Source organism: Salvelinus namaycush, chromosome 31, assembly GCF_016432855.1.
Source record: "Salvelinus namaycush isolate Seneca chromosome 31, SaNama_1.0, whole genome shotgun sequence".
Lineage (NCBI taxonomy): Eukaryota > Metazoa > Chordata > Actinopteri > Salmoniformes > Salmonidae > Salvelinus > Salvelinus namaycush.
The window spans coordinates 3,255,383-3,277,125 of NC_052337.1; the positions used below are offsets into that span (position 1 = coordinate 3,255,383).

At 45.4% G+C, this 21,743-nt stretch overlaps 1 protein-coding gene across 1 annotated transcript in view; it reads left to right on the forward strand.

Annotated features, from left to right (window-relative positions):
• The window catches only part of LOC120026320 (ras-specific guanine nucleotide-releasing factor RalGPS1-like), a 202,082-nt gene that overhangs the window by 7,816 nt on the left and 172,523 nt on the right, over positions 1 to 21,743 (forward strand). Inside the window, exon 4 of the mRNA XM_038971157.1 lies at positions 9,628 to 9,711. Coding sequence (XP_038827085.1) covers positions 9,628 to 9,711 — 84 coding nt within the window. The remainder of the gene's footprint in view (positions 1 to 9,627; positions 9,712 to 21,743) is intronic.

A 21,743-nucleotide genomic window follows, 5' to 3' on the forward strand; every position in this document is an offset into this window, starting at 1 on the left:
TTCAAATAATTAGTTGCTGGAAACCATTGCAGCCGGCTATCATGTTTTCCTATGGGGTAATGGATTGGAATAGATATGTCTGTGGACCCCAGGAAGAGTAGCTGCTGCTTCAGCAACAGTTACTGGCGATCCAAATAAAATACTAAATGCATTGTTTTTTTGTTGTTCAGGAATGTAGATATGTACATATACTGTAGATAGGAATAAAGTGACTAGGCAACAGGATAGATAATTAACAGTAACAGCAGTGTATGTGATGAGTCAAGAGAGTTAGTGCAAAAAGGGTCAATGTAGGTAGCTTTTTGTTTAACTATTGAACTAACTATTTAGCAGTCGTATGGCTTTGGGGTAGAAGCTGTTCAGGGTCCTGTTGGTTCCAGACTTGGTGCACCGGTACCGCTTGCCTTGGGGTAGCAAAGAGAACAGTCTGTGACTTGGTTGGCTGGAGTCTTTGACAATTTATAAGGCTTTCCTCTGACACCGCCTGGTATAGAGGTCCTGCATGGCAGGGAGTTTGGCCCCAGTGACGTACTGAGCCGTACGCACTACCCTACCCTCTGTAAGCACCTTGTTGTCGGATGCCAAGCCGTTGCCGTACCAGGTGGTGACGCAGCCAGTGAAGATCTCAATGGCGCAGCCGTGTAACTTTTTGAGGATCTGAGAGCCCATGCCAAATCTTTTCAGCCTCCTGCGGGGGTAGAGGCGTTTTCTTGCCTTGTTCACGACTGAGTTGGTGTGTGTCTGTGGGGACCATGATAATTCCTTAGTCATGTGGATACCGAGGAACTTGACGCTTTCGACCCGCTTCACGGGTAAATGTCAATGTGCATGGGGCATTCTCGGCCCTTCGTCTCCTGTAGTCCACGATCAGCTCCTTTGTCTTGCTGATGTTGAGGGAGAGGTTGTTGTTCTGGCACCACACTGCCAGGTCTCTGACCTCCCTATAGGCTGTCTCATCGTCGTCGGTGATCAGGAAAACCGCCGTCGTGTCAAAACGTAATGATGGAGTTGGAGTCGTGCGCAGCCACACAGTCAGGAGGTGAACAGGGAGTACAGGAGGGGACTAAGCATGAACCTCTGATGGGCCAGTGTGGTGTATGTTTTATTGCTTACCCTCCCCACTGGGGGCGGCCCGTCAGGAAGACCAGGATCCAGTTGCAGAGGGAGGTATTTAGTCCCAGGGTCCTTAGCTTAGTGATGAGCTTGGAGGGCACTATGGTGTTGAACGCTGAGCTGTAGTCAATGAACAGCATTCTCACACAGGTGTTCCTTTTGTCCAGATGGTAGAGGGCAGTGAGGAGTGCAATAGAGATTGCGTCATCTGTGGATCTGTTGTGGTGTTATGGGAATTGGAGTGTGTCTGGGATGATGGTGTTGATGTGAGCCATGACCAGCCTTTCAAAGCATTTCATAACTACAGATGTGAGCGCTACGGGGAGATTAGTCATTTATACTGGGTTACGTTGGCGTTCTTGGGCAATATAGTGGTCTGCTTGAAACATGTAGGTATTACTCCACAATCCTGGAATTGGTATTTTGGTTTACTTCCTGAAATGGAATTGACCCCAACTCTGTCGAATGGTGAATCCCATGAGTAAAGTGGCCGCTGTGAAGTGGCCGCTGTGAAGTGGCCGCTGTGAAGTGGCCGCTGTGAAGTGGCCGCTGTGAAGTGGCCGCTGTGCAGCCGAGTGAAGTGGCCGCTGTGCAGCCGAGGGTAGTGGCCGCTGTGCAGCCGAGTGAAGTGGCCGCCGTGCAGCCGAGTGAAGTGGCCGCCGTGCAGCCGAGGGTAGTGGCCGCCGTGCAGCCGAGGGTAGTGGCCGCCGTGCAGCCGAGGGTAGTGGCCGCCGTGCAGCCGAGTGAAGTAGCCGCCGTGCAGCCGAGGGTAGTGGCCGCCGTGCAGCCGAGGGTAGTGGCCGCCGTGCAGCCGAGGGTAGTGGCCGCCGTGCAGCCGAGGGTAGTGGCCGCCGTGCAGCCGAGGGTAGTAGCCGCCGTGCAGCCGAGGGTAGTGGCCGCCGTGCAGCCGAGTGAAGTACACATTTTTCTGGTATACTATATGAAACTGTATCAACAGGTAGTAGAGAATTCTCCTTCATGGATCTGAATTCTGAGCTGTATCTTTCCCTCTCCCTTTTAGACGAATGGGCGAGGACTGCTCGTCATGTGTGTTGTATTTAGCAACACTTTAAAGACTATGACAGATTATTTTTTATACACAAATATTGCTTGGATGACATTGCACATTACCCAATTGAATAAATAATAAACAGATAGTGTGTCTAGATGCTGTGAAACAACACCATAAATCACTGCTGTGTAATATACTGGCACAGTGTACAGTAAAACTCAATAGCCCTGAAATGGCGTCATATTTCTATGTCTGGCGATAGTTTGCGAAGCGTTGATGTAAGCACTTGTCAGATACTGTACATGTCTGGTTTATTAGTGACCGCAGGGATGTTGCAATGTTGCAACATAATGTACTAGTCACTCCTTTTCAATAGACACACACACACACACACACACACACACACACACACACACACACACACACACACACACACACACACACACACACACACACACACACACACACACACACACACACACTCACTCCAGGGGTCCCTCTCCAATTACTTCGTAACCTACTGACTCCGTTGGTACTTCCTTCGTTTATACAGATGTAAAGTGAGAAGTTTACGTCACCTAGGATTTTCAGTTTTTTCGAAACTGCTTTCGACTGCTCATGCAGTAATCTGTTTATTTTAGATGTATCTAACTTGATGCCTAAATGCTAAAATTATTTCAAGATGTATAAATATTAACTGGTGCCCATTTTATCTTTAAAAAAAAATAAAAAATAAAAGTGAACACATTACCAGCCTTTCTTCACAGCTGCTTAGGGCATCACCCTTCTGGAAGTCAGCTCAGAACTTTGTAGGTTTTGAGCAAATTCACAAGGCAAGGCAACATCTGTTAACCTAATGCTGTCATGGCAACAGTGATTTGAGAGACTGAAGATCATTTTGAGTCCTAGGGGTTATAAAGTACCACTAAAGAGAGTTTAACCTTGTCAACATTGACTGACTGACTGTCCTAGTTTCCTACCTTTTTTTTTGTTTGTTGATATTTCAGACCTGTGGAACAAAACATTGATTTCTTGTAGTAGATCAAGATATTTCAATTCAAGGTCTGTATGAGAATCATGCCATTTTTGCATGCACAGCCGTAATCCCTTTTTTTAATTGAGCCGTGTAGAAGATACTCAAGTAGCAACAAAGCAATGGAAAACTAAATAAATAAATATATCTCTTCACAGCAGCAATATATTAGATGAAACTAGAATAGAAGTCCTCTGAAAGCTTTGCTGCCTATTCACACCCTGTCATTGTTTGGGTGCTGCATATCCAAGTGGTTGTTTTTAATGTATAGCAATTTGCTAGATGACTTAATTTAGACATTAGGAAATCTTCCACATTGTTATGGTGAAATATTCACATTTTTATTGTGCTTCGTTTTAGTCCATCTTTGTCACCGTAGGTGTAAACTATTGTATTACTTCCTACTCCCCTGCAAACAATGATGTACTCAGGGTGTGAAAAATTCCTTTTTGTAGACTGACTTTTTGTTTTGGTCATGTTGACTGGCCTTCAGCAGTACCAAGTGATGGTGCGGGGAAGGACTCTGTCTATACAGAGTGGGTGGTATATGTCAGTGTTCCCCTTGCACCGGGAGGGTGGTCTTGGGCCCTGGTCATACAGCCAGCCACCTGCCAACCCTCTGACCACCAAGCAACTGGCTGTAGAGACGAAGTACTGTATGTTGTGTACGGAAAAGGGAGTATTGATGAGTTGGTTTTTCCTCTCGTGCATCACGGTGAATACTGGAAACGCTTTCTCAACTTGACATGTTTTGCCAGGTCAAGTCTTTTGAATCTGAGATGTCTAAAAGTTAAGGGCAAAGATGCCATAGGGAGTCTTGTTCTTTGTTGATGAAAAACGGATATGAGCTATAGAAAGGCAGAATGTAAGTCTTCACATATAGAACACATTGGTGCATGCATTTACAATGGCTCCACATGTTGTCCAACCCCCTCGCAGTAAGAGCACTCTGTGACAGAGAATCCACCCTCTACTTCCTGTATACAGTACAGTAAACGTGGCTTAAATACAGAAGTGGTTATTTTCTCTCATGGCCACTTCCTACCCTTTGTTGCTTTCTTTCTTTCCTTCTTTCTTTCTACAAGGAAAAGTGAGTTTTAAGAGCACAACTCAGCCAGTGTGGTAAGTTTTGAGGTGAGACGTCTCCAGCCTATGGCTTTACCCACATGGCAACGGTCCCGACAAGAGTTAAGAAAACCTGCTGATTCAGGGAGGAAAGAGTTCTAACTTATAAATCTGCTCCCCATACGGCATGTCCTATAAAGTCAGAAGAATTAATGGAGGTGGAAAGTCTATATAAATATGATATTTATTTTTTTAAACCTGAGAGATCAGACATCACAAGGCAGCGAGCGGAATTTCCCATAAAGGAAAGGAGTTCACTGTTAAATCGTGCCGTCTCCTCCCAACATGGGAGCCTTCTGAATGTTCCAGGACTTGGAATGAGATTAATGAAAGAGGTGGGAGATTCCCACCAAATGCATGGGTGGGGAGGGGGTGGGATGAGGTAGTGTGTCTGTGTGAAAGCCTGCATCATACTCTGGAACCGGAATATAGTTTTTTTGCGAACACCTTTAAAAAAAAAAAAATGTGTGAAGAATTACTTTGTACAGGAGCATTTGTCTCAGCTGTCTTGTTTTTGAAAAAGCAGATGAGGATGTGTGATAAATGTTTGCCTTTTTACTGCAGCTGCTAGCTGGGATTGTGTGTACATTTTGACTATCTCTTGTAAAGGCCCAATGTAATTTAAGAAACCGTTTGACAGTGTGAATTTATGGCCACTGTTCTAATTTAAATAATCTGAGCATAAATTGCTGCTCTCCCTGTTGCTCATTTTATTAGCACCCCCTACTTCCCATACCATAGTTTGAAACATTTTCCTACTTCCTAGACACTGTATACACTCTACCTCGATAATAAAAGAAGTGTAGAAAATTCCTATACCTGGGTATTGTCTGGAGTGCAGTTAAAGGGGAGTTTGAGGGAGAGGCCTCCTGTTAAAGGGGAGCGTGAGGCCTCCGGTTAAAGGGGAGCGTGAGGCCTCCTGTTGAAGGGGAGCGTGAGGCCTCCTGTTGAAGGGGAGCGTGAGGCCTCCGGTTAAAGGGGAGCGTGAGGCCTCCTGTTGAAGGGGAGCGTGAGGCCTCCTGTTGAAGGGGAGCGTGAGGCCTCCTGTTGAAGGGGAGCGTGAGGCCTCCTGTTGAAGGGGAGCGTGAGGCCTCCGGTTGAAGGGGAGCGTGAGGCCTCCGGTTGAAAGGGAGCGTGAGGCCTCCGGTTAAAGGGGAGCGTGAGGCCTCCGGTTAAAGGGGCGCGTGAGGCCTCCGGTTAAAGGGGCGCGTGAGGCCTCCTGTTGAAGGGGAGCGTGAGGCCTCCTGTTGAAGGGGAGCGTGAGGCCTCCGGTTGAAGGGGAGCGTGAGGCCTCCGGTTGAAGGGGAGCGTGAGGCCTCCGGTTGAAGGGGAGCGTGAGGCCTCCGGTTGAAGGGGAGCGTGAGGCCTCCGGTTAAAGGGGAGCGTGAGGCCTCCGGTTAAAGGGGAGCGTGAGGCCTCCGGTTGAAGGGGAGCGTGAGGCCTCCGGTTGAAGGGGAGCGTGAGGCCTCCGGTTGAAGGGGAGCGTGAGGCCTCCGGTTGAAGGGGAGCGTGAGGCCTCCGGTTGAAGGGGAGCGTGAGGCCTCCGGTTGAAGGGGAGCGTGAGGCCTCCGGTTGAAGGGGAGCGTGAGGCCTCCGGTTGAAGGGGAGCGTGAGGCCTCCGGTTAAAGGGGAGCGTGAGGCCTCCGGTTAAAGGGGAGCGTGAGGCCTCCGGTTGAAGGGGAGCGTGAGGCCTCCGGTTGAAGGGGAGCGTGAGGCCTCCTGTTGAAGGGGAGCGTGAGGCCTCCTGTTGAAGGGGAGCGTGAGGCCTCCTGTTGAAGGGGAGCGTGAGGCCTCCTGTTGAAGGGGAGCGTGAGGCCTCCGGTTGAAGGGGAGCGTGAGGCCTCCGGTTGAAGGGGAGCGTGAGGCCTCCGGTTGAAAGGGAGCGTGAGGCCTCCGGTTGAAAGGGGCGCGTGAGGCCTCCGGTTAAAGGGGCGCGTGAGGCCTCCGGTTAAAGGGGCGCGTGAGGCCTCCTGTTGAAGGGGAGCGTGAGGCCTCCGGTTGAAGGGGAGCGTGAGGCCTCCGGTTGAAGGGGAGCGTGAGGCCTCCGGTTGAAGGGGAGCGTGAGGCCTCCGGTTGAAGGGGAGCGTGAGGCCTCCGGTTAAAGGGGAGCGTGAGGCCTCCGGTTAAAGGGGAGCGTGAGGCCTCCGGTTAAAGGGGAGCGTGAGGCCTCCGGTTAAAGGGGAGCGTGAGGCCTCCGGTTAAAGGGGAGCGTGAGGCCTCCGGTTAAAGGGGAGCGTGAGGCCTCCGGTTGAAGGGGAGCGTGAGGCCTCCGGTTGAAGGGGAGCGTGAGGCCTCCGGTTGAAGGGGAGCGTGAGGCCTCCGGTTGAAGGGGAGCGTGAGGCCTCCGGTTGAAGGGGAGCGTGAGGCCTCCGGTTGAAGGGGAGCGTGAGGCCTCCGGTTAAAGGGGAGCGTGAGGCCTCCGGTTAAAGGGTAGCGTGAGGGAGAGGCCTCCTGTTAAGTATCACAATCCCGGGCAGTATCACAACCGGTCGTGATTGGGAGTTCCATAGGATGCCGCACAATTGTCCCAGCATCGTCTGAGTTAGGGGAGGGTTTGGCTGAGGGGGCTTTACTTGGCTCATTGCGCTTTAGCGACTCCTTGTGGTGAGCCAGGCGCCTGCAGGCTGACTTCAGTTGTCAATTGAACTGTGTTTCCTCCGACACACTGGTGCGGCTGGCTTCCGGGTTAAGCGGGCAGGTGTTAAGAAGCGCGGTTTGGCGGGTCATGTTTCGGAGGACGCATGATTCGACCTTCGCCTCCCGAGCCGGATGGGGAGTTGCAGCGATGAAACGAGAGAAATTAAGGAGGAAAACGGCGTAAAAATTTGAAAATAAAGCAGCACTTTGTGTGAGTGTCCTGAAGACCATAACTTTGGTGGTCCTCCTGTTTTCTGTAATTAGCTGTGAGCTCCAGCTGCTGTTTGTTAGCTGTTGCTAACACCAACCTGGAGAGGCCCTCAGGCCCCAGTGTATATAAGTGGGTTTATTTAACAGTTGCCTCTTCTTGATTGGTTGAATTCTTAGAGGATCTTGGCTCAATGGTTTCTCATCGCAAACCAAGGGGAAAATGTGATAAAAAAAATAATATATATATATATATATAAAACTCCCCAGACTTCCTCTATACAGCCTTGTGGGACACAGTTATGTCCTTTATTTTTCCAGAGGAACATCATTTGGCTTACCGTCTCCCTGCAGACTTGCTTGCCTGTGATATCGGAACATCTGTTAAAATATATGGTGGAAAGAAAGGACAGAGTGTATTGAGGTGGAACTATCGAGTTGCGGTGCGCTTGGAAGACTTCTGTTTATGGTTTGTTTTTTGTCATTGCAAGTAATGCAATGTGACAGTCCATAAGTGTCCGTGATATGAATTCATTAATTCCAGTTTTGGGCATCTTCATTCTTGTAAAGTGAATATCAAATAGAAGCTTCATCTTCTCACTGCCACCAAATGGCTTGTATATGTTTCTGTTAATGTATATGTTTCTGTTAATGTATATGTTTCTGTTAATGAAAATAATCAATGTGAATTAAGTAATTGGTGCGTAACAAGAATTGAAACTAGATCATGTATTCAAAGCTGTGGGGGGAAAACTAACATATTTATTAAGTCGATGTGCATACAAGTGGCTTTTCAGTTCTTCACGTAACTAAAGATCACGCCCTTACAAGGCTTTGCTGTGCCCTTCAGAAAGTTTACAACTGATTTGTGCAATTTAGCATGACATCTCTATGAACCTTGAAATTAATTACCCTCGTTGTTCTCATTCTCATGTAGTTTCTTATACAGTGCCTTCAGAAACTATTCACACCCCTTGACTTTTTCCACATTTTTGTTGTGTTACAAAGTGGGATTAAAATGGATTTAATTGTCTTTTTTTTTGTCAACGACGTACACAAAATACTCATGTCAAAGTGGAAGACTAATATATCTTGATTAGATATGTATTGACTCAAAGGGTTGAATACATGTTACAATCAGCTTTGGCAGCGATTACAGCTGATTTGTTGTTCTGGGTAACTCCTGAAGAGCTTTGTACACCTGGATTGTACAATATTTGCACATTTATAATTGTTTTAATTGTTCAAGCTCTGTCAAGTTGGTTGTTGATCATTGCTAGACAGCCGTTTTCAGGTCTTGCCATAGATTTTCGAGCAGATTTCAGCTAAAACTGTAACTAGGCCACCCAGGAACATTCATTGTCGTCTTGGTAAGCAACTTCAGTATATATTTGGCCTTATGTTTTAGGTTATTGTCCTGCTGAAAGGTACATTCATCTCCCAGTGTCTGATGGAAAGCAGACAGAACCAGGATTTCCTATAGGATTTTGCCTATGCTTAGCTCTATTCCGTTTCTTTTTTATCCTGAAAAACAGTCCTTAACGATTACAAGCATACCCATAACATGATGCAGCCACCACTATGCTTGACAATATGAAGAGTGGTACTCAGTGATGTTGGATTTGCACCAAACATAACACTTTGTATTCACGACATAAAGCTAATTTCTTTGTCACATTTTTTGCAGTTTTACTTTAGTGCCTTATTGAAAACAGGATGCATGTTTTGAGATATTTGCTCAAACGGATATTCAATGTCTTTTTTTTTCTACCAATAGGTGTTCTTCTTTGCGAGGCATTGCAAAACCTCCCCGGTCTTTTTGGTTGAATCTGGTTTGAAATTCACTGCTTGACTGAGTTACCTTACTGAGGTACATAGATGAGGTAGTCATTCAAAAATCATGTTAAACACTATTATTAATATTGAGTCCATGCAATTTATTATGTGACTTGTTAAGCATATTTTTACTCCTGAACTTTGACTTGCCATAACAAAGGGGATGAATACTTATGGACTCATTTTCATCTTTTAGTTTTTATTAATTTGTAACAATAAAATAAAAATAAACATATTTCCACTTTGGCATTATGGTGTATTGTGTGTAGGTGTAACAGTATAACTTCCGTCCCTCTCCTCGCCGCTACCTGGGCTCGAACCAGGGAACCTCTGCACACATCAACAACAGCCACCCTCAGCATCGTTACCCATCGCGCCACAAAAGCCACGGCTCTTGCAGAGCAAGGGGAACAACTACTTCAAGGTCTCAGAGCGAGTGACGTCACCGATTGAAACGCTATTAGCGCGCACCCCGCAAACTAGCTAGCCATTTCACATCGGTTACATAGGCCAATGCCAACAAATCTCAATTTAATCCAATTTGTAACACACTTTTTGGGGGGGGGGGGGGAGGGTTGTGAATACTTCTAAAGGCACTTTAGCTCCACCATTGTTCATTGTTGAGTTAGCCATCACATTGATTGTGTGTGTTGTTGTGTTGCAGGAGCTGGCTAGCTGTGGATGGAACAGGAAGGAGAAACACCGGCTGGCGCCCAACGTGGTAGCGTTTACACGGAGGTTCAACCAGGTGAGTCCTTCAAGAATTCTTATAAAGAAACGTTTCTATGTTTAATCATAGGTTCACAAATGCATTCACATCATAGACCGGAATGTTTAGGTTTATACATATGTACACTGCTCAAAAAAATAAAGGGAACACTAAAATAACACATCCTAGATCTGAATGAATGAAATATTCTTATTAAATACTTTTTTCGTTACATAGTTGAATGTGCTGACAACAAAATTATAAATGGAAATCAAATTTACCAACCCATGGAGGTCTGGATTTGGAGTCACACTCAAATTTAAAGTGGAAAACCACACTACAGGCTGATCCAACTTTGATGTAATTTCCTTAAAACAAGTCAAAATGAGGCTCAGTAGTGTGTGTTGCCTCCACGTGCCTGTATGACCTCCCTACAACGCCTGGGCATGCTCCTGATGAGGTGGCGGATGGTCTCCTGAGGCATCTCCTCCCAGACCTGGACTAAAGCATCCACAAACTCCTGGACAGTCTGTGGTGCAACGTGGTGTTGGTGGATGGAGCGAGACATGATGTCCCAGATGTGCTCAATTGGATTCAGGTCTGGGGAACGGGCGGGCCAGTCCATAGCATCAATGCCTTCCTCTTGCAGGAACTGCTGACACACTCCAGCCACATGAGGTCTAGCATTGTCTTGCATTAGGAGGAACCCAAGGCCAACCGCACCAGCATATGGTCTCACAAGGGGTCTGAGGATCTCATCTCTGTACCTAATGGCAGTCAGGCTACCTCTGGCGAGCACATGGAGGGCTGTGCGGCCCCCCAAAGAAATGACACCCCACACCATGACTGACCCACCGCCAAACCGGTCATGCTGGAGGATGTTGCAGGCAGCAGAACGTTCTCCACGGCGTCTCCAGACTCTGTCATGTCTGTCACGTGCTCAGTGTGAACCTGCTTTCATCTGTGAAGAGCACAGGGCGCCAGTGGCGAATTTGCCAATCTTGGTGTTCTCTGGCAAATGCCAAACGTCCTGCACGGTGTTGGGCTGTAAGCACAACCCCCACCTGTGGACGTCGGGCCCTCATACCACCCTCATGGAGTCTGTTTCTGACCGTTTGAGCAGACACATGTACTGTGGTGGAGGTCATTTTGCAGGGCTCTGGCAGTGCTCCTCCTGCTCAAAGGCGGAGGTAGCGGTCCTCCTGCTGGGTTGTTGCCCTCCTACGGCCTCCTCCACGTCTCCTGATGTACTGGCCTGTCTCCTGGTAGCGCCTCCATGCTCTGGACACTACGCTGACAGACACAGCAAACCTTCTTGCCACAGCTCGCATTGATGTGCCATCCTGGATGAGCTGCACTACCTGAGCCACTTGTGTGGGTTGTAGACTCCATCTCATGCTACCACTAGAGTGAAAGCACCGCCAGCATTCAAAAGTGACCAAAACATCAGCCAGGAAGCATAGGAACTGAGAAGTGGTCTGTGGTCACCACCTGCAGAACCACTCCTTTATTGGGGGTGTCTTGCTAATTGCCTATAATTTCCACCTGTTGTATATTCCATTTTGCACAACAGCATGTGAAATTTATTGTCAATCAGTGTTGCTTCCTAAGTGGACAGTTTGATTTCACAGAAGTGTGATTGACTTGGAGTTACATTGTGTTGTTTAAGTGTTCCCTTTATTTTTTTGAGCAGTGTATTATGGAATATTTCAGAGTAGCTAGGTTTATATCATGGTTTCCTGAGTTGTAGTGGGAGGACCACACACCATGTTGGTTATTATAGCAATATTTGTGCTTAATGGTGTTTTAACTGAGTCCTTCAAAACCCATTTGTTTACATTGTTTCAGGGTTAGGGGTCAGTTCAGTTTTTTTTCTTCCTGTTCATTTCCTGAATTCACCAATTGAAATGTGGTTTTGTCACATTATCTATTTTATAAAAGAATAGCATACAAAAGGTTGTTCATTCATACATTTCTGGTGGTTTTTTTCTTCATGTTTTTTTTTCAGAACTTGGTTGCATGATTTGTCTTTTATAAAAACTTGATACTATTTAACCTTTGTTCCTCAGGAACTTGTAGAGGAAGAAGAAAATGAGATCTGTTTATCTTTCTATGTCTAGAGAAAACCCCTAAGGAGAAATGAATTGAGTTGCAGAGCAGTGGGGCCTACCTTCTCTCATTACTCCCTTGATGACATATCTCTTCACCTCCTCTTCTCCCACCACCCTAATCCCATTGGTATCACTGGACTAAAATGAAACCAGACATCATTTGATTTACCCTCATCATCGTCGGTAGAGGGATGATAACCTTAATAGGTGTTTGGTAATGGAATACACTTATTTCGTGACCTGCTCTTCTTTTCACTTCGTAGGGCATAATTCAAACCACCCCGTAGCAAAGCATTTTCAGACGTGAAAGACAATTCAAATACATAAAATGTTAAACCACAGACAACAGACGCATATACCAAATTTGCCCGAGGATACATACACAAAGAAGTCAAGAGACTTGTTTTCCTTGTGGTCCTTTTTTTTAACGAGATTTGAAGTCTTCCAATATGTTTTTCTTTTACGCTTTTCCGTCACAAAATGGCCGGGCTTCAAAGCTTTGCATCAAAGGCCTTACCGTGTTACGCTCTCACCTCTGTTTTTTCTGTGTGTCATTGGCTCCCACTTGGTCCTGTCTGTTGGGCTCATACCCTCTGCAGCTTCGATCTCAACTGATCTCAAACTGTGCTCCACTGGTGACGTCTATGCCATTAAACTATTATCGGCCTCACGTGCGTTGGCTCCCTAACTGGAAACACAGGGTGGAAATACTATTAGCCGATCTCACGGGCGCTTTGCCAGCTTGTTTCTCTTTCTCCCTTTCTTTGTCCCCGTCCAACTCCACCCCCTTTTGTCTTATCTCTGTCTTTATTGGCAGTCGGAGGGTACAGATATAGAAATAAATAAAGACATTGATTTCATTTGAAACCCTGGTTGTAATCTAAAGCAAACTTTGGTTTGAATGGAATCTCTTTTAATGTGAGGACGGACACTGCGTAGTCCGAGCAACTCTGACGATGACGTTCCTCAGCGACTGCCGATCCTGCTGGACACAGCTCTTCAACAGGGCCGTTAATTATCCCCGTGTTGGGGCTCATGGACCCATAACATGCTCATGGTGACAGCCCTGTAGGCAGCTCCCTACTCAGTGATCTACTGGAAATAGACTGGTCCATTCACACACTGTTATTTTGGTACAGGTACAAGGATTTTGTAGAACGTCCAAACTTATTTGCGGGCAGTTGGAACTAAAAAAGACACACTCGGAGCATATTCCATTTTGTTTTTGTCTTCCCCTGGAAGGCATTGTACAGTCCAAGGCAAGTCGTGCAATTGCATTAATGCCAAAATACAGTTATTGACGGTAATTTAATTGCTGTAATTGGCCTGTTTTAATCTCACACATTTCTAACTTTAATGCTATTCCTTTGTTTTCAGTTACGTAAGTACAAATGTAATTGTCTCAAATGAGAAGTTATGTTCATTTTCCCAGTCCTCATTTTTGCTAAGTGCAATTTAGAAGCATATACTTGGATTGCTGATATTTTGCCATTTACGTTTATGATCTATTTATAATGGAAGCATTTGTTACCATTTCAGCCAAGTCATAACTAGAAACAGATCGGGCGCACTTTGAAATAAATCCTGTTTCCCCCCCCCCCCCACCCCATTTTTTGCCAAAAATGGAAGTGCTGAGTTAACTTAAATGTCCATATTTAGACTTAAATGACCAGTCTCTTAGCTGGTGGTTGGGTCTGTTTTTATGACACAATTAGGCCAAACATGACTAGCTGGCTCCATGGTTCTGGAAAGATGGCCACACATGTAAAGGAAGGTTGGGTGCTTGTTGAAGGGTCTGCTGCGCACACCGCACACCGCCACCTGCGCACACCGCCATAGGCCAGAGAGAAAGAGGTCCTCTGAAAGATCCCAATGCCCCCTCCAGCTTCCTTTTTACATCCTTGTCCATCGAAGGACATCTGGGGACTGTTTCATGAACATGGAGGGTATCTGGGATTCTCTCTTGGATTCCCGTAAACACTTGAGATGTTGAATGTTGCATGAGCGCTGAAGCAGGACCTGTCACGCCACTGAAGCATAATCAGCAGAATGGTTCAAACCAATCATGCAACTTTTTTATATATTTTTTTATAGTATCTTGGATACGGGAGAAACAGGATGTAGACTTTTAGTCGCTGATTGGCGAGGAATTCAAAACCTTTTTAAACGGTAAGTCCCCTATTTAGGGGACTTTAAGCAGTTCTGGACCATTTCCCGACCGACATTCTTGTGTACAGTGCGCTCCGTGAACGGCGCAACATCAATTGCTGTGAACTCTGTGAACGCACTGGTTGTCCCGCTTGTCCCAACACGTTACGTTTTCTGGCCTATCCAAACAAAGGATCGATTTCCTCTGCCTGTGAACTTCGCAGCTCCGCTTACAATACGGCATATGAAGTGGAGGAGCCTAGCGATTGCAGCAAAGCAGCATCGTCTTGTTGTGAAGTTCGCAGATTGATTTCAAAATAATTTTGTAGAATTGAAACGAGACCTCTTGGTCACAGAGGGACGAAATCACTTGGTGCTTAAAGATGAAGTTGTGATGGGTAATAAGCATTACTATGCGTTGTTTATGGCCCTCGTGATAATTACTTTCGCGTATGTCTATTTAGGTGGAAATCTACATTTTTGGCATTCAATTTAGCAGGTTTAAAGGAGGTTTTCCTTTTCGCTGTAGTGTTGCACACAACGGATGTGTTTTGATTACGGCTTGAGAAATGGTAGGTTTGCTATATCCCTCACCAAATGTCCTGAGGGGGAGGGGGGGGGGGGGGGGGGGACAGTTATTTCACAACAGACAGAACCATCATTGTGATGCTATTGGTCCTGGCCATGTTGCTGGACTCGTTAAGATATGGGTTTGTGTTAACAACATGTTCTTTTGTATAATATGTATAAAAAAATATATAATTTCAGATTGATCCCGTGTAGCATTACCATGTGTTGAATGTCTGTTTCATTTTGGTTCCATTCTCCTCTGCGGGTTCATTTCGTGGGAGCATTTTAGCTGGGATGAAGCCATAGTTAGAAAGGAGACATCGCTCAAAGATGCTCCAAGGAGTGGAGTGATATCAGCCATGTTATTGACTTCAATTGTTCTACTGAAACCTTACTGGAGGTTTATGTTGACCTAAGGAGGGAATGATTGATGACACTGTGGGATTACACTGAGCTTCTTTTTTAAGTGTTTCTTGGCCTCAGCTGAGATAAAAATGCCATGTCGTCATAGTGTCGTCATAGTGTCGTCATAGTGTCGTCATAGTGTCGCCATAGTGTCGCCATAGTGTCGCCATAGTGTCGCCATAGTGTCGTCATAGTGTTGTCATAGCGAGTGTTGATTCTATTGAATTATCCCTTCCATCACATGATCAACCTCAGAACTCTCTCTGTCCCCCCCTCTCTCTCTTTCTCTTTATCTCTGTCTCTCTTTATCTCTGTCTCTCTCTCTCTCTCTTTATCTCTGTCTCTCTCATTATCTCTCTCTCTCTCTTTATCTCTGTCTCTCTCATTATCTCTCTCTCTCTCTTTATCTCTGTCTCTCTCTTTTTCTCTCTCTCTCTCTTTATCTCTCTCTCTCTCTTTATCTCTGTCTCTCTCTTTTTCTCTCTCTCTCTCTCTTTATCTCTCTCTCTCTCGTTATCTCTCTCGTTATCTCTCTCTCTCTCTCTCTCTCTCTCTCTCTCTCTCGTTATCTCTCTCTCACACACACTCACAACTCTCCACTTCCACTCTAGAACTTGTGGGGGTTCCCTGGCAGGTGGAGAGCTTTGAGCCGCAGTAGCCGGCCACAACATTCACGGAAAGAATGATGATGATACTGTTAAGGGGGGATACTCTCCAAGTTGCATATCGGTTTCCCCGTTCTCTCCGCCACTCCTTCTCAAGGCCCTGTTGCAGAACCATAGCTAATTCCTCATAGGTACCCAGGATACAGGGAGCCCTGGTGCCCTTAGAGCTTAGCGAGGGATTAGACCCCGGTCCAACACTCAACGTCTCTGGCGCCTCCTCAAAGGGCTTTCGGATAAGTGTCTCTCGTTAGCTCATGAGCAATGGACCAGTTTGTGTCAAATGGCAATGGTGGAAAGCAGCACAGTGGATGATGTAATGAGTCTTTCAACTTGGTGCCTTTTAAAAATATATATTTCTTAAGGCCCCTCCTGATCCAAGCACATTGCTCTCGTATCCATCTTAAGGATTTCCATAAGGCCTAGTTTGAAAGGTGTAACATTCAGATCAGTCCCGTCAAGCCAGAGTTTTAGCTCATTGCAGGTTACCCATTTGAAAAGGAAGTTTTAGACTGACCACCACCAGACCTTCATTGTGGTGCTAATTTAGGTGAATTCTCTCTTTTAAGTGTCCCTTTGACATCAATGCATTACTAAGTGAACATTTTACCTAAATCGAAGTTAGGATTTACAGCTGAATCAAGGTGAATGAAGAGCATTGAACAGCTTCCCAAATCCCAGACCGTAGGCCATGGAACAGTGCCAGTTAAATGTCTAACAACTACTCCGATCAGACTTTTACTTACTGTGCTTCGAAGCTGGAGCTCAGACATGGCTAGAGTTTAAATTTTTTCGAAACATAATATTTTATGACTTGAAACATCATCTGGCCTTTGCCCTGAGCCTGCCTTCGATGTTAAAAGACAAGTTCACTTTTTTTTTTTTTTATCCCAATCTGTGTTTTGGGATGTAAATGGCATGTTATGGAAGTGTCCAGACCCTTTTTTGTGACATTTCACTTACCCCACCAGCGATAGACTTCCTCATACTCGTTCTGCATTTACAGGGGCACAGAACAAAACATGAAAAAAGGCCCCAAAAACACAGAAATACGTCCTTTTAGATGTTGGACACATGAAATTGTGTCATTCCAAACTTTATCCGCAACGTTACATTCCAGTTTGTTGGAATTGAGCAATACTTTTACGTGTGCATGCTACACAGAGAAGTATTATTAAGGATTCCCATTTAGCTGTTGCCAAGGCAGCAGCTACTCTTCCTGGGGTTTATTATGGATCCCCATTTAGCTGTTGCCAAGGCAGCAGCTACTCTTCCTGGGGTTTATTATGGATCCCCATTTAGCTGTTGCCAAGGCAGCAGCTACTCTTCCTGGGGTTTATTATGGATCCACCATTAGCTGTTGGGAAGGCAGCAGCTACTCTTCCTGGGGTCCAGCAACATTATGGCAGTTATATACAATTTAAAATATTACAGGACATTACATTTCATAACACTTTATCCAATATATTTAGTGTGTTCCCTCAGGCCACTATTCCACTATCACATACACTACAGTTCAAAAGCACAACTGAGCAAGAGGACAAGTACATTAGTGTGTCTAGTTTGAGAAACAGACACCTCACAAGTCCTCAACAGGCAGCTTCATTAAATAGTACCCGCAAAACACCAGTCTCAACGTCAACAGTGAAGAGGCGACTCCGGGATGCTGGCCTTCTAGGCAGAGTTCCTCTGTCCAGTGTCTGTGTTCTTTTTCCCATCTTAATCTTTTCTTTTTATTGGCCAGTCTGATATATGGCTTTTTCTTTGCATCTCTGCCTAGAAGGCCAGCATCCCGGAGTCACCTCTTCACTGTAGAATTTTGCCTATGCTTAGTTCTATTCCGTTTCTTTTTATCCTGAAAAACTCCCTAGTCCTTGCTGATGGCAAGCATACACAAAACATGATGCAGCTACCACCATGCTTGAAAATATGAAGATTGGTACTCAGTCATGTGTTGTTGGATTTGCCCCAAACATAACACTTTGTATTCAGGACATACAGTAAATTTCTTTGCCACATTTTTAGCAGTTTGACTTTTGTGTCTTTTTGCAAACAGGATGAATGTTTTGCAGTATTCTTCTGTACAGGCTTCCTTTTAACTCTGTTATTTAGGTTAGTAGAGAGAGTCACTACAATTGTGTTGATCCATCCTCAGTTAACTGTTTTAAAGTCACCATTGGTGTCATGGTGAAATCCATGAGCGGTTTCTTTCCTCTCCGGCAACTGTGGTGACTGGGTGTATTGATACACCATCCAAAGTGTAATTAAAAACTGCACCATGCTCAAAGGGATATTCAATGTCTGCTTTTTAAAATCTACTAATAGGTGCCCTTATTTGTGAGGCATTGGAAGACCTCCCTGGTCGAATCTGTGTTTGAAATTCACTGCTAGACTGATGGACCTTACAGATAATTGTATGTTTGGGGTACAGAGATGAGGTAGTCATTTAAAAAAAATACATGTTAAACACTATTATTGCACACAGAATCAATACTACTTATTATTTGAGTTTTTAAGCACGTTTTACTCTTAAACTTATTTAGGCTTGCTATAACAAAGAGGTTGAATACTTATTGACATTTCAACTTTCCATTTTTTATTAATTTTGTAAAAAATTCTAACATAATTCCGCTTTTACGTTATGGGGTATTGTGTGTAGGCCAGTGACACAAAATCTCAATCAATTTATAATTCAGGCTGTAACACCACAAAATGTTGAAAAAGTCGAGGGGTGTGAGTAGTTTCTGAAAGGCACTGTAATGTAATAACATGAACATAATTGTGGTGAGGTGATATTGATCTCTCCCGGTTTCCGCTGTGACAGTAATGATGTTGGTTTGAGAGGATCCTCAGTGATTTGCTGATGTTATGTGTGTCCCAGGAGAACTACCTCATCTTCAATTGGAATGGCTGAAGACCAAAACATTTCTGAGAGCCTAGTTTTAAAATGTTGTTTTATCAATGAACAGTGGATATTTAAAATATTTGTCTTTTTTTTTTTTACTGATGCATTGTGGGACTTTAATGTTTCTTTTAACAATGAATAGTGGGTAGTTAAAGGCTAAGTGGGTAAACAGACATTGTAGTGAGATTTCTCTTTCATATTTGACTATGGTTTGAAGTAATCCACTGAACAGTGGAAGTCTCGGCTGATGCCTGGGCAGTTTTAACATGGCAAAGTATCTAGACACAGGTTTCCTTCTCTTATACCATAACAAATTGTAAATCAAATCAAATTTTATTTGTCACATACACATGGTTAGCAGATGTTAATGCGAGTGTAGCGAAATGCTTGTGCTTCTAGTTCCGACAATGCAGTAATAACCAACCAACAACTACTACCTTATACACACAAGTGTAAAGGGATAAAGAATATGTACATAAAGATATATGAATGAGTGATGGTACAGAACGGCATAGGCAAGATGCAGTAGATGGTATAGAGTACAGTATATACATATGAGATGAGTAATGTAGGGTATGTAAACATAAAGTGGCATAGTTTAAAGTGGCTAGTGATACATGTATTACATAGAGATGGCAAGATGCAGTAGATGATATAGAGTACAGTATATACATATACATATGAGATGAGTAATGTAGGGTATGTAAACATTATATTAAGTGGCATTGTTTAAAGTGGCTAGTGGTACATTTTTACATAATTTCCATCAATTCCCATTATTAAAGTGGCTGGAGTTGAGTCAGTATGTTGGCAGCGGCCGCTAAATGTTAGCGGTGGCTGTTTAACAGTCTGATGGCCTTGAGATGGAAGCTGTTTTTCAGTCTCTCGGTCCCTGCTTTGATGCACCTGTACTGACCTCGCCTTCTGGATGATAGCGGGGTGAACAGGCAGTGGCTTGGGTGGTTGTTGTCCTTGATGATCTTTATGGCCTTCCTGTGACATCGGGTGGTGTAGGTGTCCTGGAGGGCAGGTAGTTTGCCCCCGGTGATGCGTTGTGCAGACCTCACTACCCTCTGGAGAGCCTTACGGTTGTGGGCGGAGCAGTTGCCGTACCAGGCGGTGATACAGCCCAACAGGATGCTCTCGATTGTGCATCTGTAGAAGTTTGTGAGTGCTTTTGGTGACAAGCCGAATTTCTTCAGCCTCCTGAGGTTGAAGAGGCGCTGCTGCGCATTCTTCACAACGCTGTCTGTGTGGGTGGACCAATTCAGTTTGTCCGTGATGTGTACACCGAGGAACTTTAAAACTTTCCACCTTCTCCACTACTGTCCCGTCGATGTGGATAGGGGGGTGCTCCCTCTGCTGTTTCCTGAAGTCCACAATCATCTCCTTTGTTTTGTTGACGTTGAGTGTGAGGTTATTTTCCTGACACCACACTCCGAGGGCCCTCACCTCCTCCCTGTAGGCCGTCTCGTCGTTGTTGGTAATTAAGCCTACCACTGTAGTGTCGTCCGCAAACTTGATGATTGAGTTGGAGGCGTGCATGGCCACGCAGTCGTGGGTGAACAGGGAGTACAGGAGAGGGCTCAGAACGCACCCTTGTGGGGCCCCAGTGTTGAGAATCAGCGGGGTGGAGATGTTGTTACCTACCCTCACCACCTGGGGGCGGCCCGTCAGGAAGTCCAGGACCCAGTTGCACAGGGCGGGGTCGAGACCCAGGGTCTCGAGCTTGATGACGAGTTTGGAGGGTACTATGGTGTTAAATGCTGAGCTGTAGTCGATGAACAGCATTCTCACATAGGTATTCCTCTTGTCCAGATGGGTTAGGGCAGTGTGGTTGCGATTGCGTCGTCTGTGGACCTATTGGGTCGGTAAGCAAATTGGAGTGGGTCTAGGGTGTCCGGTAGGGTGGAGGTGATATGGTCCTTGACTAGTCTCTCAAAGCACTTCATGATGACGGAAGTGAGTGCTACGGGGCGGTAGTCGTTTAGCTCAGTTACCTTAGCTTTCTTGGGAACAGGAACAATGGTGGCCCTCTTGAAGCATGTGGGAACAGCAGACTGGGATAAGGATTGATTGAATATGTCCGTAAACACACCAGCCAGCTGGTCTGCGCATGCTCTGAGGACGCGGCTGGGAATGCCGTCTGGGCCTGCAGCCTTGCGAGGGTTAACACGTTTAAATGTTTTACTCACCTCGGCTGCAGTGAAGGAGAGCCCGCAGGTTTTGGTAGCGGGCCGTGTCAGTGGCACTGTATTGTCCTCAAAGCGAGCAAAAAAGTTATTTAGCCTGTCTGGGAGCAAGACATCCTGGTCCGCGACGGGGCTGGTTTTCTTTTTGTAATCCGTGATTGACTGTAGACCCTGCCACATACCTCTTGTGTCTGAGCTGTTGAATTGCGACTCTATTTTGTCTCTATACTGGGACTTAGCTTGTTTGATTGCCTTGCGGAGAGAATAGCTACACTGTTTGTATTCGGTCATGTTTCCGGTCACCTTGCCCTGGTTAAAAGCAGTGGTTCGCGCTTTCAGTTTCATGCGAATGCTGCCGTCAATCCACGGTTTCTGGTTTGGGAATGTTTTAATCGTTGCTGTGGGTACGACATCGTCAATGCACTTTCTAATGAACTCGCTCACCGAATCAGCGTATTCGTCAATATTGTTGTTGGACGCAATGTGGAACATATTCCAATCCGCGTGATCGAAGCAGTCTTGAAGCGTGGAATCAGATTGGTCGGACCAGCGTTGAACAGACCTGAGCAAGGGAGCTTGTTGTTTTAGTTTCTGTTTGTAGGCTGGAAGCAACAAAATGGAGTCGTGGTCAGCTTTTCCGAAAGGAGGGCGGGGGAGGGCCTTATATGCGTCGCGGAAGTTAGTATAACAATGATCCAAGGTTTTACCAGCCCTGGTAGCACAATCGATATGCTGATAGAATTTAGGGAGTTTTGTTTTCAGATTAGCCTTGTTAAAATCCCCAGCTACGATGAATGCAGCCTCAGGGTGTGTGGTTTCCAGTTTACAAAGAGTCAGATAAAGTTCGTTCAGGGCCATCGATGTGTCTGCTTGGGGGGGAATATATACGGCTGTGATTATAATCGAAGAGAATTTCCTTGGTAGATAATGCGGTCGACATTTGATTGTGAGGAATTCTAGATCAGGTGAACAGAATGACTTGAGTTCCTGTATGTTGTTATGATCACACCACGTCTCGTTAATCATAAGGCATCTTCTTACCAGAAAGATGTATGTTTCTGTCGGCGCGATGCGTGAA